The sequence below is a fragment of the Triticum urartu genome, chromosome 1 (genome assembly GCF_003073215.2).
Source record: "Triticum urartu cultivar G1812 chromosome 1, Tu2.1, whole genome shotgun sequence".
Taxonomy (NCBI): domain Eukaryota; kingdom Viridiplantae; phylum Streptophyta; class Magnoliopsida; order Poales; family Poaceae; genus Triticum; species Triticum urartu.
Window position 1 is genome coordinate 2,917,973 of NC_053022.1, and position 26,872 is coordinate 2,944,844.

At 45.9% G+C, this 26,872-nt stretch overlaps 4 protein-coding genes across 6 annotated transcripts; 3 read left to right on the forward strand and 1 right to left on the reverse strand.

Annotated features, from left to right (window-relative positions):
• Positions 1-1,351: 1,351 nt before the first annotated feature.
• LOC125541160 lies at positions 1,352-8,339 on the forward strand. Of its 2 annotated transcripts, XM_048704635.1 has the most exons (22): positions 1,352-1,682; positions 1,793-1,855; positions 2,555-2,889; positions 3,003-3,087; positions 3,165-3,242; positions 3,381-3,440; positions 3,518-3,622; positions 4,111-4,221; positions 4,955-4,996; positions 5,164-5,274; positions 5,348-5,535; positions 5,751-5,905; positions 5,942-6,034; positions 6,119-6,240; positions 6,358-6,400; positions 6,498-6,589; positions 6,851-6,899; positions 7,106-7,176; positions 7,260-7,379; positions 7,687-7,775; positions 7,867-7,912; positions 8,067-8,339. In XM_048704635.1, the coding sequence occupies exons 1-22, from the start codon at positions 1,560-1,562 to the stop codon at positions 8,112-8,114; spliced, it is 2,229 nt and encodes a 742-aa protein (XP_048560592.1). In that variant the 5' UTR covers positions 1,352-1,559; the 3' UTR covers positions 8,115-8,339. The 2 variants fall into 2 exon arrangements, with proteins under 2 accessions (XP_048560592.1, XP_048560586.1); XM_048704629.1 differs by having other exon boundaries at positions 1,353-1,682; positions 5,751-6,034.
• A 1,637-nt stretch (positions 8,340-9,976) lies between these two features.
• On the forward strand, positions 9,977-12,019 carry LOC125541178 (uncharacterized protein At4g28440-like). Its single transcript, XM_048704647.1, has 3 exons — positions 9,977-10,211; positions 10,396-10,601; positions 11,515-12,019. The coding sequence occupies exons 2-3, from the start codon at positions 10,409-10,411 to the stop codon at positions 11,703-11,705; spliced, it is 384 nt and encodes a 127-aa protein (XP_048560604.1). The 5' UTR covers positions 9,977-10,211; positions 10,396-10,408; the 3' UTR covers positions 11,706-12,019.
• Positions 12,020-19,310: 7,291 nt separating this feature from the next.
• LOC125541188 (proline-rich receptor-like protein kinase PERK8) lies at positions 19,311-23,238 on the forward strand. Of its 2 annotated transcripts, none has more exons than XM_048704664.1 (8): positions 19,311-20,398; positions 20,511-20,942; positions 21,047-21,133; positions 21,220-21,290; positions 21,372-21,448; positions 21,531-21,678; positions 22,281-22,442; positions 22,818-23,238. In XM_048704664.1, the coding sequence occupies exons 1-8, from the start codon at positions 19,642-19,644 to the stop codon at positions 23,037-23,039; spliced, it is 1,956 nt and encodes a 651-aa protein (XP_048560621.1). In that variant the 5' UTR covers positions 19,311-19,641; the 3' UTR covers positions 23,040-23,238. The 2 variants fall into 2 exon arrangements, with proteins under 2 accessions (XP_048560621.1, XP_048560613.1); XM_048704656.1 differs by having other exon boundaries at positions 19,314-20,404.
• Positions 23,239-23,895: 657 nt separating this feature from the next.
• LOC125541205 (uncharacterized protein At4g37920) lies at positions 23,896-26,845 on the reverse strand. Its single transcript, XM_048704672.1, has 6 exons — positions 26,606-26,845; positions 25,603-26,036; positions 25,282-25,453; positions 24,815-25,059; positions 24,530-24,717; positions 23,896-24,449 (listed from the first exon to the last, which is right to left on the reverse strand). The coding sequence occupies exons 1-6, from the start codon at positions 26,805-26,807 to the stop codon at positions 24,290-24,292; spliced, it is 1,401 nt and encodes a 466-aa protein (XP_048560629.1). The 5' UTR covers positions 26,808-26,845; the 3' UTR covers positions 23,896-24,289.
• Between the last annotated feature and the right edge of the window lie 27 nt (positions 26,846-26,872).

Below are 26,872 nucleotides of genomic sequence, written 5' to 3' on the forward strand. Positions count from 1 at the left end.
TGAAACCAATCTGAACACCCATTGAAGCAAATAGTTCAGATCCCCTCACCCTTACTTGCCGTTTCTCTTTTTCAAATCAAGCATTGTCTGCTTTATGTTCTTTTACCATTGTATGATCATGAGTTTCTTGCTTATTGTTTGGATCATACCGTAAAACCTAAAAAGGAACAAAGAACTCGTATGTAGCTAGTTGCCCAAGGTTTTTGCCTCCTATTGTAATTTAGGGTATTTGTGAGATAGTTAAGTAATATATATCAATGAATTGGTCCGATCCTCCGATGTCCGCGTGATTCTTTAATTCGGGTCTCACAAAGGAGGTGCCGTACCACATAATATAAGGAAACTGGTATCAAGATTGGAGGAAACTGCATGGCTATATGAAATTGTAAGGCAGCTAATTAATCCACCATAATGAGTTTCCTTCTAGTGCGGTTTTGCTTTCTTGGGAAGCAAGCCCTGTGTTCCGTTATTACTGGAATGTGGTAGCTTCTAGCACAACTTAAACTTATCATGTTTTAACTTTTAATTTTTTTATATGTTGAGGTAGACAAGTGTGGCGGAGGGACATGGCCGAGAAGACCCTGCGCGCCACACATTTTCTCGTGTGGGATTCGTCGATTCGGTAGTGACATCTCGCAGAGCGCCTCCTCCATGCCGCCATGGAGTGAAGGTCCATGATGATCTCACAATGTCCAAAGCGGCATAGGGCGTACCAGTATTAGATCGATTGAGGGCGTACCGGGATTAGCCTCCAAGAAGATGTGGATGCAAAAGGAGTCAGAATAGGTGATTATGTCTTGAGGGCGGTGGACGTGAAGGTGCGAATGGTGGGCGGGAGATGGATAAGGGAAGCACATGACGTTGGATGAAAGTGGTAGAACCAACGGCCACATGCGTCCAAGGAAAACCCTTCTATCGATACATCGACAGAGAACCCTCACCCCCGTGAGGGGCGTGATAGAGAAAGGCGGGAGTTCAGGTCTTGGAGAGGCATCCCTAAGGGCGCGAGAGAGGAGTGAGAGGGTGTAGAGGATTCTGACCATAATGCATGCCCGTGAGAGAGGAAATGCGAGTGTTGATGCCTTAAAAGAGGCTTGGGCGCGAGAGTCGAAGGTGGACGGATATTCCCTGTTAACGGCTCCGCCCTCTGTATGTATAAAAAATGACACTCTTTCGATAGAATTTTATATCTGATATGAATTTGATTTTCTACGGAGGTTCCGTCAGTTGATTAATTCGAATTAGAGGGAGCATATAATATAATTTCATAATAAATAAATAAAATGTTTGAAAAAGAGGCGTGGAATTATATACTCAGTGTTGCGGATCTTTGTTGGATCCGGCCGCGGATGGGATGGGATGGGATGAGATCAAATTAATAACGGGAAGAAGAGAAGAGAAGAGAAGAGAAAAATATGTGAGGCCGAGGCATCGTATCATTCTCCTCTGGAATCCATTCCCCACTCCCCTCTCCACTGAATCCAGCCAGCCAGCCCGCCCGCCTAGGGTTTCGCCTCCCACGCCGCGCCCCCATCCCGTCCGCATCGCCGCGCCGCGCCATGGCCGACGCCGACGAGCTGTCACGGGGGCTGGCCTCGGACGCCGACGACGCCGCCGGCACCAACAACCTCTTCCAGGTGATGCGCGCCGTCGAGGACGCCGAGGCCACCATCCGACACCAGGTCAGGTCCCTCTCCCTCACCCATTTCACTCTCTACGAATGAATGATAGATGAATCCTGTTCCTGTGCGGCGGTGCTAATGACAACACCAACCAACTCAACTGAACGCAGCTGGAGGAGAACAGCCGGCTCAAGGAGGAGCTGATGCGCAAGACCCGGGAGCTCGACGCAATCGTAAGCCCCTCCATCCATCCCTCACCCGTTGTCTCTGCCTTGCTCATGCCACCGCCGCCACCTGCGCTCCTCCTGCCCTTGTTAATTCCACCAATGCCAGATCTACCAAAACTTGCTCTCACCACTGCACATTTCGTTCCTCTCTGTATGTATGTATGTATGTATGTATGTATGTACTTGTATGTATGCACGTATGCATAATAATGCCTTTCAGTTGTTTGATACATTGTGTGCAAGCCTCACTCTGTATTGCCACCCAGTCAGTCAGTCAGGCAGTTAACGCTGCTCATATCATGGGCTTCCTCCTTTTGTGCACTATCATAATGAGGAGATAAAAGAATGTTGTCCATATCAGGCAACTGTCTGTGCCTACCTGCTTATTACTACTGCATTTTCTTCCCATCATGTGCAGATGGAAATAGTGATGTTACTTTTATCTGCTACCAGAGGCACAGAAATAGTAGTAATGTTTTATAGTGTCCTGCAGTTTGTTCATGCATCCTGTGCAAGCCTCACTCTGTATTGCCACCTTGCCAGTTAACGCTGCTCATGGTTTTCCTCTTTTTTTGCACATCGAAACGACAAGGGACACTATCAAGTTACCTCATCCTTACCGCTTAACTGCATCTACATGTTAATCTATATTTTCTCATCATGTTCAGATAAGAAATATTAGTAATGTTTTTATTCTGCTACCAGAGGTCCGAGGCTATAAACCAAACCTCTACAAGTGGTCTTCTGGATCAGGACCGGGCCGTCGAGCCCTACAGAGACTCGGTGGGGAATCAGACGGTGGAGGACCAAAGATTGCTTGGCACCTCGTCTTCGCCGCCGGGCTCTCAGGGCACTCTGCCTGGTCACCAGAATGGGCCTGCCGAGCAGACGCTGCACGACGCCGTGATGAAGCAAAAGTACCTGGACAGCGACCAGCCCGGTCGAGTGTCCAGAAAGCCATCGGGGGAGCACATCGCTGCTGAGGCTGGCGTGCGGTCTCACTTCTCTACCCCGTCGTCTCGATCCCTCTCACCCACTAGGTACCTCCATCGCATGTTAACCAGTGCGGCTTAGTTTTTTTTCTTCCCATCACTCTATGCATCTTATCTCTTGCCTGAAGAGCAGTGATACAGAAAATAGCATTTCATTCCAGGAACCGCAGGGAAGGAGAGTACGATTCTAGGCTCAGTTTAGCTGGCCAAGGCATGGAGATGAGCTCAAGCATCATCTGGAAGCAGGTATGTATTGTTCACTTGCTCTGTACTGGCGCGCATATGGGATCTCATGTTCCTGATAAAGATATTTACTCGCACAGGATCTTCTTGTTAAGGTCAAAGAACATGAAGAAGAGATTGCACATTTAAGAAGACACCTTGCTGACTACTCAGTGAAGGTATCATGCATACTGCATTACAAAATATTGCTTTACCTTTTTTTACCCCCTTCCACGTTCTCTGTTTTTGCTTTTCGGCATGCATCCACAAAATCTAACTGGACCGTCTTTGGTCCGGCGTCTTGTGTTTCTTGGTAGGAAGCCAAAATACTTAATGAGAAACATGTTCTGGAAAAGCGCATTGCATATATGCGAATGGTAAGTATCTTCATCTTATCAGGTTAAAATACCATCTTGGAATACAGCAGACTAATTCTATAAGACATTGTTTTCAGGCATTTGATCAGCAGCAACAAGATTTGGTTGATGCTGCGTCAAAAGCTTTATCCTATAGACAAGACATCATCGAAGAGAACATCCGTCTGACATACGCATTGCAGGTAACTTTCTTCGCTGTTATACTTTCTGTTAAAATTCAGAGAGGCAGTTAACATTGCAATACCGAACTGACGTTGCACTGTTATGCTTGATTCAACCTTACTGTACGTTTGGGAACCATTTGGAGGCATTTGTTTCCAATATAGCTAGTTTTCTTGCGTGAAATGAAGCGTTTATAAAACTTAACTTCATCTCTGCTCCACATTCAAACAAGTGTAGGTGACTTTTTATGACCTCTGTGTATATTCAAAGTAACACTGGAACATATGTGGCCAGGGCTTAGTCTAATAAGTTATTATAAAACTGGCCACTAGTAATGGAATCACCCGGAGAATAGGAGAACTAATGCGTTAGTCTCTTACTCTATTAGCCATTTCTATTAGAAGCTTATTTTATATGTGTTATGACTTATGAGTCCCCTTATCTTCTTGAATTGTTCTTTGTCTAGTTTGGTGATGTAATGCTGACATGTACCTTTTGTAATCCATAGGCAGCACATCAAGAGAGATCAACTTTCGTATCTTCTTTGTTGCCTATTCTGTCAGAATATAATCTGCAGCCTTCTGTTCATGATGCTCAATCAATTGTTGGCAATCTCAAGGTATGTACCCCTTTTCAGTTTATATATGTGACTATGTGTGCCGACATTATGCTTATTTTGGACTTGATTAAATTCCAAGTTTCACCAAATAAGTTTGTACAACATGGAGCCGTGGATCAGGAAGTTAGTTATGGAATTTAGGTGTACTAAGAGAGAGCTAACTATCTTCTCAATAGGGATTCTGTGTGATGTGATGTGATGTAGACTATACAGATTATTTAGCAGACAACAAGCACCTACGATTTCTAACTTAGAGGTTTATGCTTGGCTTAAGAAAAGAAAAAGGACAGCTGCTCCAACCAAACCTCTTAACGGAATACTTTCTCCAGGCCGGTTTAGAGGGCCAGCTAAAAAATCTCTGGTAACCAAGGCAGAGCGCACCACATCAATTTAAGCTCCTTAATGATGTTCCACCTCGGACATGCATGCCATCCATTGGCTGTGAATTCTTTCCGCCTCCGGACTTCACTCTTGTGCGCGTGTGTCTACAAGGGTAAATGCGGGGCGGCCAGGCAGGGAAGGGATTTACTTTGCTGGCCTTTTATATCGGTCTACACGATATTTTCCCCCGGCCCTGTAAACCGGTCCGGAGACCAGAAGGAGTATAAGGCTAACTTTACTTTACATTTTTCTTCTGTTTATTGCCACTATATATGATTCCTTTTGCTCCTTGCTTTGTTGAACCTGGGCCTGTATTACATAACTTTTTATTAAGACTGTATTTTTTTTGTAGGTTTTGTTTACGCATTTGCAAGAGAAACTCATTATTTCTGAGGTGAGTCACAATGAGCTTTGGTTGGAGTTTGCTCTTGAGAGTTGAGACAGTAGCTTATATGGACCTACGTCCTGGCCAGTAGTGGGCTTGTTATGCTTCAGAGATTAGTGAAGATTTTCTCTCACAGAACTTTGAAGTTGTCTTGTGTGCAAACTTGGATGGTGCAGGAGAAACTGAAGGAATCACAGTACCAGATTACTCCTTGGCGTGCCGAATCTTCAAATAATACAAGTGGTCCTGCGCAGTCACCTCCTCCTGGAAATGCATTGGTTGCTTCTGTACGATTCTACACTGGCTTTGTCCTTTACTCTTTGGATGCATGGATATTCTTCTAACTTGCCACATTTCCAGAGCCAACCCAGCCTTGACATTGTGCCCCAGCAACCATATTCTCATGTACAATCTCCAATTTCTTCCCCCGTTCGAACTAGACGGGATTGGGATTTACTGGCAAATGACAACCGACAGGTCATCTCAGCCGAGGCTGCTGCAACAACTACAGAGCATGGCAATGCTGGAAGGACCTCTCCTCCAAGCAGGTTATTACTGTTCTATTAAGAGCTCAGCATGACAGCCTCCCTAGTTTTTTAGTCTTCTCTATCTGTAATTCTGTATAATCTGTAATTCATGTTCCCCTTTTGCTGATCTATCTATCTTTATGATTACCTTTTGTTAGTTTGTAGGAGTATTTTTCAACTACAGAGCATGGCAAAGTTGGTTGTCTTACTGGGTCTGTCTTCTCTTGTTTATGCAGCAACCAAACTACCAAGGATGTTTCAGCGCAAGGGACTGAGCGTGATCCTCGTGCTGTACGATTTAACCTTGAATCCGAGGATCAAAACCCATCATTCACAGACCTTGTTAGGAGTGATGTATCTGAAAATCTCGAGGGAGCTGAAACCCAAGCTTCACAAGAACCTCCTGCGGAGTGGGGTTCTGGAGGCGCACCTAGCTCGGCATCTGGCCCCGATGATGGAAACTTGCCTTACCCTTATCTTCCTACTGTCCTTGAGGAGCCTAGTACTTCTTTCTCTGAAGGTGCTGGATAATTTTGATTTATGCAATTTCATTCTCCTTATTTCTTCAGTTCTGATGGTAAACATTTTTTTCATGAATATGCAGTTGCAGAGGATGACCCACTGCCAGCCATAGATGGGCTAAGAATCACAGGTGAAGCTTTTCCTGGAAAAGAACTTCAAGCAAGTGGGTATTCCATCAACGGGACCACGAGTTGTAATTTTGAGGTGCGGTTTATATTTGTGGTTCAACATGCTCTGCTATCCTATCAAATTCCTGTCTTTTTGAGCTTCTTTTTAGTTCACTACAATTTAAATGTTTGCAAAAACAAATTGTGCATGCAGTGGGTACGCCATTTGGAAGATGGATCGGTGAATTACATAGAAGGTATTATGTTTTCACCTGCTGCAAGGAAGTTTTTGCTGTATTTTATTTTGGTGTACTATGACAAAAGGAAAACCAATATTACCGTTCCCTGGTGTAGGTGCAAAGCAGCCCACATATTTGGTTACTGCTGATGATGTGGACTCTTTACTAGCCATAGAGGTCCAGCCTCTAGATGACCGGAAAAGAAAGGTAAATCCTCTCATCTGATATTCATAAGTGGGGAACCAATAGCTTGGTCTAGTTCTGTTAACAGAACAGATTCTATAGGTTGAGGATCATATACCATATGCCCTTGATTATGATTTGTCTCAGTATGCATTAATAAATTAGTGAGGCACCCGGACATAGTTTGTTTGGAAACTATGAAAGTGTAGACCCTTGGAGCTTTCAGTAGGACACTCGTAATCTTTAATTATATCTGAAGCATTTCTTCTTCTTCTTTTTTTGTAGGGGGAGATCGTGAAGGTTTACGCTAATGAGCAGAAAAAGATTACTTGTGGTGAGTTTGCTGAGAAAATATTTGTATTTTTGGCAGGTAGCATAAACTTGTGCATGCTTGTCATGATCTAATTGGTGAAGTATCTGAGCTCAGTATCCCCCCTGAGAATTCCTAAAATAATTCTAGTTCTGTGCTGGTTGTTAAACACAACAACAGAAAATATTACAAGAACCATATTGCTGAGTAGGGAATCGTTATCTGTGCAGATCCTGAAATGAAGGAGCTCATCAAGAAAATTCTTTCCGCTGGACATGTGTCATATGAAGTTCTACTACCTGTATGCCCCCTTTCTTGCTCAAAGCATTCTTGCCGCACCTGTTTCTTCATGTCATGTAACCATTGATTTTTTTTATTCTGCAGGTTAGATTTATAGATATGTGGGAACCTGCAGTATTGGCAATAAAGAGGGAAGGCTACAGCATCAAGTGTAATGGACAGCGTGGCGTTGTTATCACAGAGAAATTCCAGCAAGCTACAGCGGTATGGTTCCAAAAAATCATTTCCCTTGAAATTACTCTGTTCTAGCTTCTGATTATACTCTGCCCAGTGACAAGAAAGCCCAGTATTTTTTCTGTGATAAAATCTTTTAAGATATGAGTACCAGAATCTTTGGTAGTGGTGTGATTTTATACATTTAGTAGGTTTCCTGAAATTTAATGAAAGAGACTGGTCAAATTTGGCAGTGGTGTGATTTTATACACCTCTAATGATAATAATTAATTTTCGATTGCGCTGCCTTTTCAGTATGCAGATTTGATAACTAATCTTGTACGACATTTATTTGCAGATCAATATCCCGTATGGACATCCAACCGAGTTCTCGATCCAGTCTGCGGATGGTGCCGAGTATAATCTCAAGCCTGGAGAGAACTCCCCGTGAGTTTTGAGTTTGAAACCAAGTCACGGCTATCTTACATCTTATGTTTGTGTTAATAATGGTCAACTGATGGAATCTTGCATTCTGCAGGTCACGGGATAGCATCGTGCTCATACTGCGGCTCTTCAGAATGAAGGTGCGGGCATTTTTGTTTTCTCTTTAACGTGCTTCGATTTGTGTTTGCTACACCGAATCGAGGCACACTTGAAGTTAATGCTGGCATGTGCTTTTTTTGTGTGGCATGTGATGGAACTGAAATGAAGATGTTGACGCGTTCTGTTTGTGTGCAGGCCGTCGAGAAGAGCAAAGGAAGGAAGAAGGGCATCTTCTTCAAGTAGCTATTCATTGTAGCTATTCATTCATTTGGATGCGGTCGTAGCGCGATTATTATTATTCTTGGTTGTAGAAAGAAAGAGAATGAAGGAGGATTAGGTATGTAGTAGTACTAGTAGGTGGCTAACTAGCTATATAGTATCTGGGTTCTCATTCCTGTGAATGATGTATTATATTTATGTTGTTGCATTTATATGTACTATATCTATCTATCTATCTATCTATCAATCATATGTCAGTTTGCCTTTCTGTGTAAAGGAAGGTACAAATATAGGTATGGATGAATTTTGTCTTTTTTTGGTAGATCTTAACGGATGGCTACTGAATTTTGTTAGCAACCTATAAACTGTGTACGGCCAACAGTTTCTCGTTATATATACCGTGCCGCTCGTCCCACCTGTATCCTCGTCTGCGCATTCTCTCTCGCTCGCCTTCTCAATTTCTCTCCCTCTATCTCTGCATCATCGCCAATGGCGCCGCCGGTGAGCCAACACGCCGAGGAGAAGGTGCCGCTCTGCAACGACGACCTCGCCCCAAGCAGCGACGAGGAGGACCCCTACGCGCCACCGGACTTGGTCACGCCTGATCCCCCTACCGAGGAGTGGTTTTGGAGTCAGTTCGACCTCGCTCTGTGGAAGACGTTGCCGCCGGCTGAAAAAGCCAGGCGTGTGGCGGTCATGAAGGCGGACGAGAAGAAGCGCGAGGAGGAAGAGGCGCATTGGCACGCGCAGGAGGTCAATGAAGACGGCTGCTTCAACGCCAAGAGGGCCAGAGGCGCTTTGCGCCTCCTCGCTGCATGAAGGTGGGCAGATCGCGTCGAGAAGGCCACCGATGAAGAGCTCACCTACGCGTCGTCTACAATGGCCAGGGCGGAGGCCTACGCCCGCCGGGAAGCTGCCGATGCGCATGTTGCGGAGTGCGAGGCGGAGGAGGAGGCTATCTCCCTCCGCGCTGGGAAGCCGGTGCGCACCAGGGAGTCCGTGGCCAAACGCAAGGAAAGGGCCCTTAGGAGGGACTATTGATTTTTAGTTAATTTATTACTTGTCTTTAAATTTAATGTATTTATAGCACAACAATTCACACACATATGTGTGTGATAATATATATTATGTAATGAACTGGATTGTGGAGTATTATTGATGAATTTCTATCTTATTTACCTACTCGATGTCTCATTTTTTTTAGTAAAACTACCTATTCTGAGAATATATTTACACTGATGTCAATCAAGCATGTTTTCGAAGAGTTAACTATCTGTGATTTGGGCTAAAAAAACACATGAGGTGGCATGATCTGTACAGATGTTCTATGCAAAATAGCTGTTTGTGAAACTTCAAACATCACACACAATTGCTATCTAATAATTGTGTGAATTGTATTGCATGCGGAGTAACTACTGAAGTTCTATGTGACTTGTTGTTATCATCACACACAATTCCATAACTCGACCCCAACCAGGTTTAGCCCACGACCTCTCAAAACGGACTGTGTGCAATGGATTAAGTCATTGCATACGTTTTATTTCGAAGAACTATATGCACGCTAACGCATACATACGTTTTATTTTGAAGAACTGTATGCACGCTAACGCATACATAGTAACCCTAATTTTGCCATGTGACGTGCTCAAACTAGCAGAATCAAGGCGACACGACCCCAATTTTGACACGTGACGTGCTCAAACTAGCAGGATCAAGGCGACGCGACGCCGGAAATGAAGCATATACAACGCCGGAAATGAATTTTGGGGGGGAAATCAAGATTGCCGGCGGGTGAATTTCACATCGGGTCAGAGTAGAAGCAAGTTTGTTGTTTGGTAACACACCCCATACATGAGAAGAGAGAAAAGAGAGAGGGGGGAAACAAACAAAGACAAAGGGGGTTGAATTGGGTTTGGATTCATACCACAACTTGGGTCCCCCGGCGGTTTCCTCCTTCCTCTCGGACAAAACCAAACGAACCAAGAGACAAACCTCTCCTCCTCCCTTCTTCTTCTTCTTCTTCTTCCTCCGGCGGATCTCATCTTCAGATCACATCCAAGCAGCGCAAGCAGGAGACGAGACGCGCTCCCTCGCTCGCTCCACCGTCCACAACCAAACCAGGTACGTCCGCACTCGGTCCCCTCCCCTGGAAGATCGATCTGAGCTCTCGCTATCTGACTCGGAGCTCGGATCGGATCGGACCAGATCTTGTTTCTTTCTTTCTTCAAGATCCCGATCCCCACCGCCCTGATTCGATACCCGATTCCTCTGATCACGATCCCGTCCATCGGTTTCCCGTGTCCAGGCAAAGGGCAGCGATGACGTTCGACAAGGTGGAGGAGCTGCGGCCGGGCACCTACGGCCACAACCTCCAGCTCCGGGTGCTCAGCTCCAAGCCCGTCGTCCTCCACAGGCCGCAGGGCGGCAGGGCCGGCGGCAACATGCGCATCGCCGAGTGCATCGTCGGCGACGACACCGGCGTCGTCGTATTCACCGCCCGCAACGAGCAAGGTAGTCTCCCAGATTCATTCGTTCACCTCCGTTTCCTTCTTCTTCTTCTTCTTCTTCTTCTGCCTGATTGATTCATTGATTCACTTTGAAGAAATTTACTATGATTGATTGCTTGCTTGTAAACTATACATGCATAATTGGGATCTTATCTGTCTCGTAGTTTGGTTTCCTTCAACATCTGAAATTCTACTAGTTCAGCCACAGCTGGCATTTAAACGAAGCCACTGTAATGACAGGACTATAATGACAGGACTGGCTAATGTTGAAATCCTGATGCTCTGCTGCGGCTGCATACATGTTTCAGTCCAAATAACCTACTCCTCATGTTCACTCATTGCTGGCTTATTAACTTGATTGACCTGTTTCTTCTTTTGCCTGCGTAATTGCACGGTCGACAGACAAACGGTTGACCCCTTGTTATCAGGGTTTAACTTTCAGGCTTTCCACAATCAACCACCTTCTGATCATAGCTGCCATCCCTGTATTCATCGTGCATTCAACGCTTGGCTTGATGATGTAATCATGATTTTACTTTCTGGGTTTGCAAAATTCCCTGGACCCTGGCCGGTCTCCGGTGACTTGCCTGTCTGGTTTGCAATAAATGTGTTTTTCTTTACCTTAATATATAGATCTGAGCTGATTTCCATCTATCTTGTTAAGAAATCCTGCTAGTTCCAACAGGCCCAGCACTTAAACTAACTTGCAGTATGCCATCATCATTCATGGGTGCGTGCTATAATCAACGCCTCACACTTGTGAAATGATCTTAAGTTGAAATCATGATACTCTGCTGCATATATGTTTCAGTCCAAACATCCTACCTATGTCCCCTCATTGCTTGCCAGCTTAACTTGATTATTACTCTCTTGGTCAACTGCCCTGATGGGAATTTATCTTGCGTTTCTTGCTCTAGTGGACATCATGAAGCCCGGGGCAATCGTGGAGGCGAGGAAGGCGAGGGTGGACATGTACAAGGGGTCGATGCGCCTGGCCGTGGACAAGTGGGGGACGCTCAAGGCCGCCGAGAGCCCTGCGGACTTCAAGGTGAAGGAGGACAACAATGTGTCCTTGGTCGAGTTTGAGCTCATCACTGTGATGCAGTGATTGAAGAGGGCTCCTCCTCCCCCTTGCCTAGGAGGAGGAGGAGGAGGCAGAGGAGGCTCAGCAGCTGTTAGGCTGAGCACAAAGCAATAAGCCGGCCAATCATGGCTCATGTTCTTCACCCCCTCCCCCCTCTCTCTGTTTACTGTTTATTTGCTGGAAGTTTTGCTAGTCCTGCTACCTTGGATTAAATGTCGTTAGTATACCATATATGTTTGTGCGGAGTTGCATCCAGATTGTTGTGAGTGAGCCCTGCCATCTCTTTGTGTTAGACCTGGTATATCAATTAACTAATTATGTTAAGCACTGGTGACATATATCTATGAAAGTCCTTCATGGACGACATCTTGCTGAACGACATGCGCACGATGGCTTGCCCATGGATGGTATGATATATGACATGTCGTGCGTCTTCCGGTTGGCAACTGTCGTCCGTGTAGCAGCGCTCTATATCCATGAGCTGCTTGTGTTGCCTTGGTGAGTGAAGTGATGTTTTGCTTGCCTGAATGTTGAGTGTTAACTGATCATCATCATGATGATAATGATTTTGTAGTGCAATGTTGATGTCTTGTTAGGGTGATGGGTTAGCAGGCAGAGTGGATGGGTGGCAGTTGGCACAATCACCTTTTTGCTGGGTAGGAGGGGGGGGGGGGGGGGGGGGGGGGGGGGTGGACACTAGGCAGGCAGGGGCCACCTCAGGACAGCCACACCACTATGTTGTGTTGTGGTCTGGTCTTTGTTCTTGTGCATTATGATGGGTCAGTCAAAGAAGAGAAGCATGCCATGGTGGCTGTCTATTGTTGCAGTGGTTGCAAATGTTGTGCTGTCTTGCTAGCTGGTAATAATTGTAGTAATGTGTTGTGCTTGTGATTGGGCCACCCACATCATCACCTTGATTTATCTTGTTGGATGTGGATAATGTAAAGTAACAACAAGGTGACCCATAATGCCGCGGTGGGCGGTACCACGGTGTTTTGTGCAGTACACCAAAAAAATAACAGTGATAATGATGTAGGTTTTGTTTCCTGAGCTACGGCAAACCCTCCATTTAGGCCCTTTTTTGGACAGAAAAGGAAAGAAACGGCGGTAATATATGCACATATGACTACAATTTTTCATAAATCCAAAACAGTAATGATGAAAAAATACGATTTCATTTTGCCAGACCAAATTCTTTGCGATGGTAGGTCATTTAGGGTGCTACGTCTAGTCGAACCCCTATGGTGTTGTATGGGTCATGCCTTCGCGGTGTTGAAGCATCATTCTTTAACAAATTCAGCTACATCTTCCGCATGGTTCTGAAAATAAAAAGTAAAGAATGGGCCAGTTGTTTTTTCATTGTTAACCCCAAAGAATATGGCTTCTTTGCCTTTTAATTACTACTAGCAAAGCACACATAAAAAAGGCATGATTGATTACTTGGAATGAGCAGGCTGGTTGTTTTTTCCTTGAACTCTAAAAAAATGGGTGGTTTACCCTTTTAGCAAAGCACACAAAAAGGCAGCGTTACTTACTTTTATGGAATGGAAAACTCCTAAAAATCCCAGCAGTCGACTGATGTTTGTTAATCAAAACAAGAAAGGAGTATAGCGGTCACGCATATGACAAATTTAAACAGAGTACTTCACGCTAAAAACATCTCGCCGGAGTTCATCAACTCAACACACCATAGTTCACCACACATAGCATAGGGGAACCGAAACATAGCATATAGGGGATCTACTAGTCGTCGAAGCCGGGGGTGGGCGGGGGACTACTTCACCAAGGTTCTACTCATCCGAGTCAGAGTCATCCGAGTCGGAGTCATCGTCCTCATCGTCTTCGTCACTAGAGATGACCTCGGTGGGCAGCGGCTTCCCTCCGTGAATGGTGTCGTAGATGAGGTCGTCGTAGATCCGGCTTTGGAGGTCATACTCCTCCCATAGCGCCGACAGCCGCGCAGCCGCAGCCGAATCTCCAGCGTCGGCGGCGGTCCTCGCCTCAAACCACGCCTGCTGGGCCGCGTCCTTGCGCTGGAGCGCCAGGTCGAAGAGCCGGCCGCAGCGCAGGAAGGTCTTCCACACATGTGACCTCGATCCGGCGATGCGGGACTTAGCGCCGCAAGTGCACGCCGCCTCCCGTTTCTTCTTCGACACCGGAGGGCGGAGGCCAGACCATATTTATCTTCGTGTAGCCTACATGTGATGATTTTAAGATACTTATACCCATGATATCTAGTAGACTAGATTTGTTGCGCATGCCAACATGGAAATGTTAGTTTAAAAAAAACTATGAACCCTGAGTAAGTTCCTTTTTTTTACTAGTACTAGTATTTGAGATAAATTCCAAATTGTTAGGTGTATTTTCCTTTTACACCAGTAAAAGCCGGCAATTACTCATGTAATCATTGTTGTGACGTGTGGCATTTCAACCCAAAATTATGCTCAAATCTATATATTGCTCACCATACATACATAATTTATACAATACAAATAGGTTTTGTCGCGGGTTAACCGAGGCTGTTGCTCATGGCTGTTCAACTTTTGCTGCTCGGGAATGCATCTCCGCCTCTTCGGCACAACCTGGTAGTGGTTGGCTTCGTCCTCGGCGTTCGTGTGCGCCCATCTGACGCCCCCAGCTCCATGGTATCCTTTTACGGCCTAGGTGGCGTCAGGTCCGGCAATGTTGGGCCGGCAGCCACGATGCTCAATAATGTTGCGCCTTTACTTTGAATCGGTTTGGCTCAAGGTTACTGTCCCCGTGAGGCTTTTGCTTCGGTGGTCGTCGTTGTGGTAAGCAAGTTTGGGTCGTGTTGTTGTGGGTCGGGCTTCAACTTTCGTATTGTAAGAGCTTCGGTTCCATTCCTTGTGATGTTAGGTCATTTAGGGTGCTCTGCCTCTACCTAGTCGTGCCTCCATGATGTTGCATGGGACATGCCTTCTCAGCGTTGTAGCATCATTCTTTCTTTAGGAATTCACATGGAGCTAGATCTTCCACATGGTTCTGAAAAAAAGGAAATAATGGCCAATTGTTTTTCAATGTTAAACGAAAGAATATGGCTTCTTTGCCTTTTAATTACTACTACTAGTGGGCCAATTGTTCTGAATATGGCTTAACATGGGTATTTTCCCTTTTAGCAAAGCACACAAGAAGGCAGGGTTACTTACTTTTTTTTGGAATGAAAAACTCTTAAAAATTCCAGCGGTTGACTGGTGTTTGTTAATAAAAAGAAGAAAGGAGTATGAAAGTAGGAAGGTGGGAGGGGGAAGCGAAGGAAGCGAGTGAACGGTTTACTTTTGTAGTTCCCTTCCCTACACACTCATGCAAGCGGTTTATTCTTGCGGTGTCCCCATGACACTTGTGCTTTAGTCGATGTTGTTGTCATCGTTGTCACGGTGGTCGAGTTTGGGTCGCGTTTTTGACGGTACTCATATTTTTTTCCATTGTTAACCGAAAGAATATGGCTCGTCTGCCTTTTAATTGCTAGCAAAGCACACATAGAAAGGCATGACTGATTACTTGGGATGAGCAGGCTGGTTGTTTTTGTCCTGAACCCCAGAAATTCGCCCTTTTAGCAAAGCAGAAGAAAAGGCAGGGTTACTTACTTTTTTTGGAAATGGGAAACTCTTAAAAATTCCAGCAGTTGACTGGTGTTTGTTAATCAAAAGAATAAAAGAAAAGAAAAAAGAAGAACAAAGAAGTATGAGAGCAGGAAGGTGGGAGGGGAAAGCGAGTGAGCAGTTTATTCTTGCGGTTCCCTTTCCCACACGCTCATGCAAGCGGTTTATTCTTGCAGTGTCTCCGCGACGCTTGTGCTTCGTTGATGTTGTCGTCATCGTAGTCAAGTTTGGGTTGCTTTTGTTGCGGATTGGGTGCTGGGTTTCGCATCCATGCCTTGCGATGTCATGTTGTTTAGAGTTCTTCAGCGAGGCACGCCCCTGTGGCGTGACAGGGGGCATGCCTTTTTACCCTTTTAGTGTACTAGCACACTAATGAAAAAGGCATGTGTTACTTACTTTGGAGTGAAAAAAGTCTTGATTATATATGATTGATAATGTCAGTCGACCGGTGTGTGTTTGTTTGTTAATTATATTAGTATATATAAATAAAATAAGAAAAGGAAAGGAAAAGGAATATGAAAGCAGTAAGGTGGAAGGGGAAAGCGAAGGGTTTATTCTTCCATTTGTGTTGTAGAAAGAAGTCCTCATTTTCTTCCGTTGCCTTGCCTACGCACGCGCCTCCTTCTTCTTTCTTTCTTGTGCCGACACAGAGAGAGAGAGAGCACCCATTGTCTATCATCATCAGCATCCATCCATCCACCAAAATAAATATTCCACCTTTCCTTTTTGTTTCCAGATTACCGGAGGAATGATGAGTTGATTCATTCTCACTATCCACTCCAAAATCTACTCGAGCTCACCTCATCCATCCACCAAAAAGGCAGGGTTACTTACTTTTATGGAATGGAAAACTCTTAAAAATTCCAGCAATTGACTTGTGTTTGTTAATCAAAAGAAGAAAGGAGGATAGCGATCCCGCATATGATAGAAATTTAAACAAAGTACTTCGCGCTAGAAACATCTCGCAGGAGTTCATCAACCCAACACATCATAGTTCACCACGCATAGCATAGGGGAGTTTTTGCAAACCATAATAATTATACATAGCATAGGGGCACCGAAACATAGCATAGGGGATCTACTAGTCGCCGGAGCTGGGGGTGGGCGGGGTCTACTTCACCGGGGTTCTACTCGTCGGAGTCAGAGTCGTCGCCCTCGTCATTGTCGTCGCTGGAGATGACCTCGGCGGGTAGCGGCTTCCCTCCATGAATGGTGTCGTAGATGAGGTCGCAGTAGATCCGGCTTTGGAGTTGGTACTCATCCCAAAGCGTCAGCAGCCGCACAGCCGCAACCGCATCTTTGGCATCGGCGGCGGTCCTCGCCTGAAACCACGCCCACTCGGCCTCCCACTGGCACTCCCACTGGCACTGGATCGCCGAGTCGAAGAGCCGGTCGCAGCGCTGGGAGGTCTTCCACGCACGCGACCTCGATCCAGTGCTGCGAGACTTGGCGCCACGCATGCACGCCGCCGCCCGTTGCTTCTTCGACACCGGAGAGCGGAGGCCAGAGTCGCCGGCCTCGTCGTCGTTCTGGCGCTTGCGGGCGAAGAAGCCGCCGCGCGCACCGCCTCCACCGCGACACCCGAAGCCACCGCGATCGCCGAACCCCCTTCCGCCGCCACGCCCCGCACCGGCGGACGCCATGGTAGCTTCGATCCGGTAGAAAACAGGCCGCAAAAGGTCGTCGCTCGATTTCTCGCTGGAGTACACGAAAGGCGGCGGAGAGGGCTAGAGGAAATGGAGGGCAGATACCCTAAATTGGCCGGAAGCCGGCATATATACCGGATTGGGGGGGGGGGGGGGGGGGGCTTTTCATGGGCCAGGACTTTTTTGGGGTATCTACTCGGGCCGATTATTTGGGTCGTCCCGTATAACGGCCGGAAAAGCGTAGTTTACCGGCCTTATGCGGGAGCTGCTAGAGATGTTCCAATAATTAATAATATAACGTTTGTTTACCGAGCTGGCGAGCCCTCCATTTAGGCCATTTTTTGGACAGAAAAATAAAGAAATGGCGGTAATATATGCACATATAACTACAATTTTCTGTTAATCCAAAATAGTAATGATGAAAATAGAATTTCATTTTGCCAGACCATATTTGTCTTCGTGTAGCCTACATGTGATGATTTTAAGATACTTATACCCATGATATCTACTCCTTTCGTTCCTAAATATTTGTCTTTTTAGAGATTTTAACAAATGACTACATACTGAAAAAAATGAGTGAGTCATAGAACTTGCATACGTCCGTGTACATGAAATGTGATCGTATATGAACGCTTGTACAAGTTTGATGATCGGAAACATGTATTTTACAAGTTTGTGCACCAAACTGACCATCGCGTGCAAGTTTTATGACTTCGGGTGTATTTACCTCATATGTCTATATACATCCGTATGTGGTAATCCATTTGAAATCTCTGAAAAGACAAATATTTAGCAATGGAGGGAGTAGTAGACTAGATTTGTTGCGCATGCCAACATGCAAATGTTAATTTTTTTTAAGAAAAAAAAACCCAATGAACCCCAAGTAAATTCACTGCGTTCCTTTTTTTACAAGTATTTGAGATAAATTCCAAATTGTTAGGTGCATTTTCTTTTTACACTAGTAAAAGCAGGCAATTATACTCGTGTAATCATTGTTGTGACATGTGGCATTTCAACCCAAAACTGCGCTCAAATCAATATATTGCTCAATAATGTTGTGCCTATACTTTGTATCGGTTTGGCTCAAGGTTACTGTCCCCGTGGCACTTGTGCTTCAGTGGTGGTCGTCATTGTAGGCGAGCTTGGGTCGTGTTGTTGTGGATCGTGCTGTAACTTTCGCAGTGTAAGAATTTCGGTTCCATCCCTTGTGATTTTTGGCCATTTAGGGTGCTGTACCTAGTCGTGCCTCTATGACGTGGTATGGGTCATGCCTTGTTGGTGTTGTAGCATCGTTTTTTCTTAACGAATTCACGTGGGGCTAGATCTTCTGCATGGTTCTGAAAAAAAAGGAAAAAATGGGCCAATTTTTTTTAATTGTTAACCTAAAGAATGGGTCCTTTTTCTTTTACTTCCCCCGTCTCATAATGTAAGATGTTTTTTTGACACTTTTTGACACCTGGTGTCAAAAAACACCTTACATTATGGGACGGAGGGAGTAGTAATTAGAAAAGCACACATAAAAAGTCATGCTTACTGGAAATGCGCAGGCTATTGTTTTGTCTTGAACTCCAAAAAAATGGCCCTTTTAGCAAAGCACACAAAAAGGCAAGGTCACTTACTTTTTTAGAATGAAAAACTCTAAAAATTCCCAGCATTGACCGGTGTTTATTAATGAAAAGAAGAAAAAAGAAGAAGAAATGAGTGTGAAAGCAGGAAGGTGGGAGAGGGGAAAGCGAAGGAAGTGAGTGAGCGGTTTATCCTTGCAGTTCCCTTTTTCCACACGCTCATGCAAGCAAGCGGTTTATTCTTGCAGTGTCCCCGTGACGCTTGTGCTTGGGTCGTCATGGTAGTCAAGTTTGGGTTGTGTTTGTTATGGAGTGGGTGATGGGTTTAACATCCTCTATGCCTCTTGTGATGTTGTGCCGTCTTGGGTTTTCCATGGATCTCTATGGGGGCATAGTATGAAGCGTGCCTTACTGTGGTTGTGTAAATAAAGTTGTACCATTTGAGCATAGTAGCAGAGTAATAAAAAGATGTGTTACTTAGTTTGGAGTGAAAAAGTGTTGATTATTATACGTATAAGATTGATATAATGTGAGCAGTTGACCGGTGTGTGTTTGTTTGTTAATAAAAATGTAGTAAAAGGAGAAGAAAAAGGAAAGAAAAAGGAGTATGAATTCATCTTTCACTTGCTTGTTTCTTTCTTGTGCCGACACACACACAGAGAGAGCATCCATATAAATATTCCACCTTTATTTTCCTTTTTGTTTCCAGATTGCCTGAGGAGTGATGATGAGTTGATTCATTCTCACTGTCCACTCTAAAATCTATTTAGCTTAGCGTAGCGTAGGCAGGGGAAAGAAAGAGAGGAGTGTGTCTGTAAATAATAAAGCAGCAGCGGCGGCAAAAGAAGGGAATGGGATTGGATTCATCTTCCTCCCTCTCTCTCTCTCTGTGATTCCATCCCTACCATTTCCTTTCCTCCCTCTGATTCCATGGCGCACTGAAAAGGATTGGGTGCTGCCCGCCGGATCTATCCCCCCGCTTCCCTCTTCCTCATCTTCTTCTTCCCAACCTCAGAGCAGCAGCACTCCCTCACCTCCGATTTCAGAGAACCTACCTACCTTCCTTCCATCCTTCCGTGTCAAATCCCCCAACCTAGATAGATAGACACACACACAGACAGACAGACAGATGGCGGCCTCGGCGCCGGCCCCTTCCGCACGCTCCCGGGCCCTCGCCTCCGCGCCCGCGCCGGCCACCTCCAGGCGCCCCAATGCCACTCCCGCAGCAGACGCCGCCGCGCCCTCCACCTCCACCTCCACGACATCCCCTCCTCCTTCCTCCCCGCCGTCCGCTCCACCTCCAAAGCTCGCCGCCTCGCCGCCACCGACGCCGCCTGCCGCGCTCCCACCTCCAAAGCCCGCGCCTTCCACTTCCACGCCGCCTCCAACCACCACAAGCCCACCTTCCCCGCCTCCCAAGCGCCCCCCCGCCGCAGCGCCACCCCCAACAACCACGGCTCCTGCGCCAAGACCAACGCCGGCCGCTCCAGCTCCAAGAACCGAGCCGACCTCTCCCTCCCCCACTGCCTCGCCCCCCGCCCACGCCCCGCCGCACGCCAAGCCATCGCCCCCTCCCTCGGCCGGCCACCACCCGCAGCTGCCGACGCCGGCCACGGCCGTCGACCCGGCCAACCAGCACGGCAGGAGCCCCAACAAGTCCTCCACGCAGTCCGCCGGGGAGCGGGGCAAGGCCTCCGCCACGCCGAGCAACAACGGGGGGGCCAGCAACAGCGTCGTCATCGCCGTCGGCGCCGTGCTCGCCTTCCTGGTGGTCACCCTCATAGCGGCCGCCGTTCTCTACACCAAGAAGCGCCGGAGGGGGAGGGACGACTACCGCCCCGGGTTCAGGTCGCCGCCGTACTCTTCTTCAGAGCTACCACCCTCAGGTTCAGGTAATACTTCAAGTTCAACCTCAATGTGCTGAATGTGAATTCAGTGCACACTCACTAATTCAGTCATGCATACATTCATTCTTATATCTAACCACATTTTTCGCAGTTCCTTCGGGCGGCGGCTCGGCGAACGCGGCAATGTTGTCGTCGGCCGACCCCTCCGTCCACACCAACTACAGCGCCGGGAGCCCGAGACTGAAAGCGTGCCTGTCCGACATGAGCGTGGGCAACTCGCGCTTCTTCACGTACCAAGAAATGTACCAGATCACCGACGGCTTCTCGCCGCGCAATTTGCTCGGCGAAGGAGGGTTCGGGTCGGTGTACAAGGGCCGGCTGCCCGAAGGGAAAGACGTGGCTGTCAAGCAGCTGAGGGATGGCAGTGGGCAAGGGGAGCGCGAGTTCCAAGCCGAGGTGGAGATAATCAGTCGGGTGCATCACCGGCATTTGGTGTCTCTCGTGGGGTACTGCATTGCCAATAGCCAAAGGCTGCTCGTCTACGATTTCGTGTCGAATGACACCCTGCATTATCATCTCCACGGTACGCTTGTTAACATTTTGCAATATTTGTGCAAAAACCATTGCCATATGTAACTTCTGGCTGTACAACAAACTGAGGTTGTTCTGAACTGTATGCGTTCGCAGGACAGGGAAGGCCTGTTTTAGAGTGGTTGGCTAGGGTTAAAATTGCTGCCGGTGCTGCTCGTGGAATAGCATACCTGCATGAAGATTGTAATGCTCTTTCTTACCTTTTCATCATCTTTCCCATTTTCATTCTGCTTTCTGTTAACCCGGCTGCCTTCTTTGCCCTTTCACAGGCCATCCAAGGATAATCCACCGAGACATCAAATCCTCAAACATTTTGTTGGATAATAACTTTGACGCACTGGTAATTGCATTCCCTATACGAGCCTGAGAGTATCTCATGATCTAGTTCATTTACTGATTACATGATATTCGTGAACTCCAGGTGGCCGATTTTGGTCTTGCAAGACTGGCTTTGGATGCTGTAACACATGTAACTACACGGGTTATGGGGACATTTGGGTGAGCAAAGTACTGCCGAATTCAGAAGCATATACTGTGATCATATAGAGTTGATGACTAAAATGTTCTCCTTTTCTTGCAGATACATGGCTCCAGAGTATGCATCGAGTGGCAAATTGACTGAGAAATCTGATGTGTTCTCTTTTGGTGTTGTACTTTTAGAGCTTATGACTGGTCGAAAGCCTGTTGATTCATCCAGACCATTGGGTGATGAGAGCCTTGTTGAGTGGGTGAGTTATAGCACTCAACTTATTGCCTAAATTTGTTTTCACTTAGGGATCATCGAGCATATGTAGCCGATGCTTGATTGCATGTGCGTATCATATTGAAGGTCTCCTATTTGTTATTTGTTCACTAGGATAATCATTGTAGAAGTTATAAGTTGAAAATTTAATTCAGATGGGTAGTTTGTCTTTTGTTCACTAGGATAGTCATGCAGTACAGACTTGTTTCATCAGATGGATTTGTCATTGTAGAGGTTGTAAGTTGAAAATTTCACCTTAAATGCCCGGTTCCCGTATTTTGAGTAATAACTTACTAGGCATAGAAGTACATATGTTGGAAATACCACTCTTCATTCTTCGGATATGAAGTTACGGTGTCTAAGCCTGTGGCATGTCATAGTTGCTGCAGGCCTAGACCTGCTTCCTGTAGCATGATATTTATCATGTACAGAAATATCCTGATATTCCTTCCTTACAACATTAATTTGGGTGCTTATTTGGTCTCTATTAAAATGAACTTGTAATTCCTCCCACATGTTCCTTCATTTAGTTGGTTTGTTCCTTTCCTTTTTCTTTTTCAAAACTATGCAAACTGACATTATTTGCAGGCTAGACCATTGCTTAGTCGAGCTCTTGAGACGGGAAAGCTGGAAGGGTTAGTCGACCCCAGGCTTGAGAGGAATTTCAATGAGGTCGAAATGTTTCGTATGATTGAGTCTGCAGCAGCCTGCATTCGACACTCGTCATCAAAGAGGCCCAGAATGAGCCAGGTACGCATGGCCATTGTCTATCTGACCACCTTACATTACTATATCATGTGGACATTCCTAGAGCCAATCAAATGAGATGCATGCTTGGGTTGGAGGCACAAACCACTGTTTGATAAACAAGGTTGATTTAGGTAGTCCTGTCCTTGTCAAATCCTTCTGCCATCAAGAATAAATTGTCCTTGTTAACGAAACATCGACATCTTAACTTCTGAGCCTTGTGGTGAATCTCGCACCACATCCAATGCACACACAGACAAAATTGTATGCCTTGCCAACTTTGCTTCCTAATCATGTAGAAGGAAAATTACACCATTTTATTTTATTTTATTTGGCCAGAGGATTAACAACTTGTCAATCATCTCACACTCCTTTCAGGTGGTGCGGGTCCTCGATAGCTTAGCGGATATTGACCTAACAAACGGTGTCCAGCCAGGGCAAAGCGAGCTCTTCAACGTGGCAAACACCGCGGATATCAGGATGTTCCAGCAGATGGTGCAGGGCAACCAGGACGACAGTTCCGCCTTCAGCCAATATAGCTGGATCAGTCGCAGTAGGGCCGACGCCGAAGCGACCTCCTCAAACTCCCGGATCTTGTGATCATCTTTGTTTCTGTGCGCCACGTGTACGTAGCCATTCTTCTCGACCCACTGATTCGGCCGGGCTGTGTCGACCATCGAAAAAAGTCTGGTGTAATTCTTGCCTTGTTACGATGATTGCTCGTGTGTAGATCACATGAGGAAGATGTACTCTTGTTTGACAAATTATTAAGCTAGCTGTTGTTGTGGTTGTTGACTAACTTGTTAGGCTGCCTGCTCCTGTTGCTGTTGCCTAACTGAAAGAGCACAATGTTTGAACTTGTGTAGTCTTTCTTTTTGTGTTGTTGGCTTGACAATGATGTTGAGGCCACATCTAAGGGAGAAAAGAAAGAGGATACTGATGATGACTTGTTCAAGTCTATTTGACTGACAACATAGTCTTGCTTTCTTCCAATATATTACCAGCATATGTATTGTATGATTTGCATGGTCAAGACGACGTTGATGTTTCGCTAACCCTAAAGATGATGATTCATTCATCTTCTAGATACATTGAAGTCTGGGGAGAAGCTACATTCTAAGACCAAGAAACCCTTGAAATTATTCTTTATGACCTCTCAAGCTGAAATATCTTTCATGATGGCGATTTCAGATCAACATCAGCTACTATGATACAGCAGCTAACATATAACTAACAAATGAAAAAGTTTTCGAAAGGTACATAATTAAGATGTGTTTTTTCACTCAACTGTCAAGACTTCAGGCAAATCTCGAAACTTTTAACTATTTCCAAACTTCAACTCTACCTTCATGTAAACGATACACTGTTGATAACCAGCAGGAATCACAAAATTACCTTCAAATTCGCTCACTTTTATGTCACTCACCAGTGACAACCCAAGTTTGCACAGAAAATCTGAAGAAAAATATTAAATCTTTTTATGTCTATCATGATCACAATAAAGTGCTATTCTCTCAGTGTCCTCTTCAGATTCTGCCTGAGCAGAGGCAATCTGCATACACTATCTAATTATCTATGGGGAGGTTGAGGGAGCAAGACATACAATCTAAGTGAAACCTACATCCATACATCACAGTCTACAATCACTTATGCACCGTACAGTCCGGATTTAATCCGTGTGAAGTATTGCATTCTTCATTCCCAGCAGCCATTGACTGCAACTCCGCTACCGCTACCGCTGCGCAGCAAGCAGAGCATGCAAGGCCATCATGTTGTTCAGATGATAATACTTGTAGCGCAATCACCAGGAGCATGAGACCACAATCTTTTCTGATGATCGACATTCAGAGTCAGAGGTATTGATCCTTGATCGTCTTCACAAGCTCTTCAACCCTCTTGATAATTTTAGGGTTCATCAAGTCCCTTGCCTGCCCAAGGAGAGTGCCCTCCCTGCTGCTATAATATGCGTCGATTATAGCGCTTGCCCAAGTGTGCAACACCTCAGGACTCCTGCAATCCACCAGGTTATGTCAAATCGGTTTCGAGATTACACAAAATAATCTTTTTTGTGAAATACTAACAATACTTACGTGAATAAGGTATCGACATTCTCGCCTTGAAGTTCAGGACCAGGAGTAAAAGCGTCATTCAACGCACTCAGACGTTCTGCTGGATCCTCAATCATTATAAGATGCTTCAGTATTCTGATGTCCTTTGGCATTTGCCTCTGGAGATTGGCCACAGCAGTCATGTATAGATGGAACATTATGTCTTTTGCCTGCAGAATTTTGGTAGATCCCCTTAAACTTAGGAATCTGTAAATGAGACAAAGATGGGAAAGAAGCATGAAAGTATTTGCAGCGCTAGATCCTTACGTCCGATTTTGTGATGTCGGTGCCCTTTGCAGCTGACCAAGCTTTTGAAAGCATCAACACCAACGCAGAGTCTAGTTCCTTCTTCTCAGCCAAGTCATCGATCTTTCGGCATGCAGCGTCCACTGAAGGTGAATTGAGTATGTCCTTTAGCTTTAGTTCCGCAACATTCAGCGCTTGAAGACTGCCAGACATGTCATCATGAGCTTGCAGAGCATCCACACAATCATTTCCAAGTGTTGCCAACTCTGCAAGCAAACCAATGAAGAGAAAAATGATGAACCAGGGAAACAATGGTCTGTCATAAGGACTCAGCAAGGTAGCAAACGACTGTCCTAACCGACACTTTGTGTTTCTCTGTTACATGACATCAGGAGTGGAATAAGCCATCAAAGGCAACAGTCAAGACATGAAAGAGGAAAGAGGTCAAATTTGCAGAAAAATGATAATCAAATTCTCAAGTGTCTCACCTTTTTGCTTAGCAGGCTCATCCTTATACGACTCTGCGACATAATAAAGGTGGTTGAAAAACTCCACCGTGAAATCTTTACGGCGCTTAGCAACAACATCACCAATTTTGCCAGATGGTGTGGATTTCACTAATTCAAATAGTTCATTGTGCCTTTGTACGTCCTCGTCTACCTGAAAAGCATAGAGTGACGTACCATTAATAAGTGCTAAGTTAAATAATGTGTATCCTGTAAATAAGACACACCACTAGCAAGTGCCAAGTTAAATCATAAAAAACTGAATCGTCAAGTGTATCCTGTAGATAAGAAAGACAACAACACCTCTTTCAGTTTTCTAGCCAGCCTGAGAAGGCCGTGCTTCATCTCAGGATTTGTTTCCGCATCTGCTCTCTCCTGGCAGCGCTTGAAAAAATGCGGCCTTATGTTGTCCCACTCCCTGCTGAACGCCAGCAATTTCCTCCAATCCGTCGGTGTAGGCTTATCGACCATGAAGACGCCAATCAACTTATCAGATATCTTGACCATTTTTTGGTTGATGTTGGCTGTAGTAGCCTTGTGGTTCTCCTTGCCCGCGCTTCCTTCAGAAGGATGATCTTCTTGGTGCGATGAAGCGGTGGCCATATGGCCATTCGCGTATCCACTGCTTGATGGCGTGTTCTCTGTGTAATCGTCGGGCACTGCTGCTGCTGCCACGTCGCCGACCGCTTCCACGTTGGAGCATCGTGGCTGGGGAAGGCCACGGAACATGTGTTGTCCTGAGATGAGGAGAAATGGCAGGAATGTTACCGTTCTGTAAAAGGTGTTGTAATTTTTCAAAAGTAGCTCAAGAGGGACACAAATACTGTATACTGCACACATATGACCAGACAGACGTAACGTAAGCCATGGTTTACGTTTTACATTCACTGCCAACCGCCTAACAAGTTGATAATATGCAGGAACTCCTGAAGTTCCGTGCACGGGTTAGGCAGGATGGGTCAATTAACAGACAAAGTTTTAGCCTTTTGCTGTTTCCAGAGGGACAAGAGGGGGGCAGGTGCCATAACCAGATAACCACCTTAACCCAGTAAATTCTGAACAAGTGGACATGAGAATTTCAGGAAACAGTTATAGCAAATGGCTGCAGGAAATCATAGCATATACAACTAGTGACACAGCTATAGCTAATTTAGGAGATTATCAAACTAAAGAAAGCATTATCGTTTGGCAATAACCGTTAGCACAGCTGAATTGAGAACGAGAGCAGTAAAATCCACTGCGAAGTTAGCATAGCAAGCAACCATGTATCGGTGGACAGGCATGAAGAGGGAGCAGAGGAACGTACCATCGCCGGCGGGGGCGCAGGGAGGAGGGGTGTAAGGGAAGGCGGCGCAGGTGAGGTATATGGGCGGAGGGCGGCGGAGAGGGAAGGAGCAGCAGGGGCGGGGTCGCCGGAGCGAGCCGGAGGTGGAGGTGGAGGTGCCGGCGGCGGCGGCGGCGAGGTAGGGTAGGGAGGCGATAGCAGCAGCAGCGTGGTCGGGAGTCATGGTGGTCTCTGTCTGTCTGTCTGTCTGTGAGACAAGAGACCGCGCAGCCCACTTCACTTGTCTGC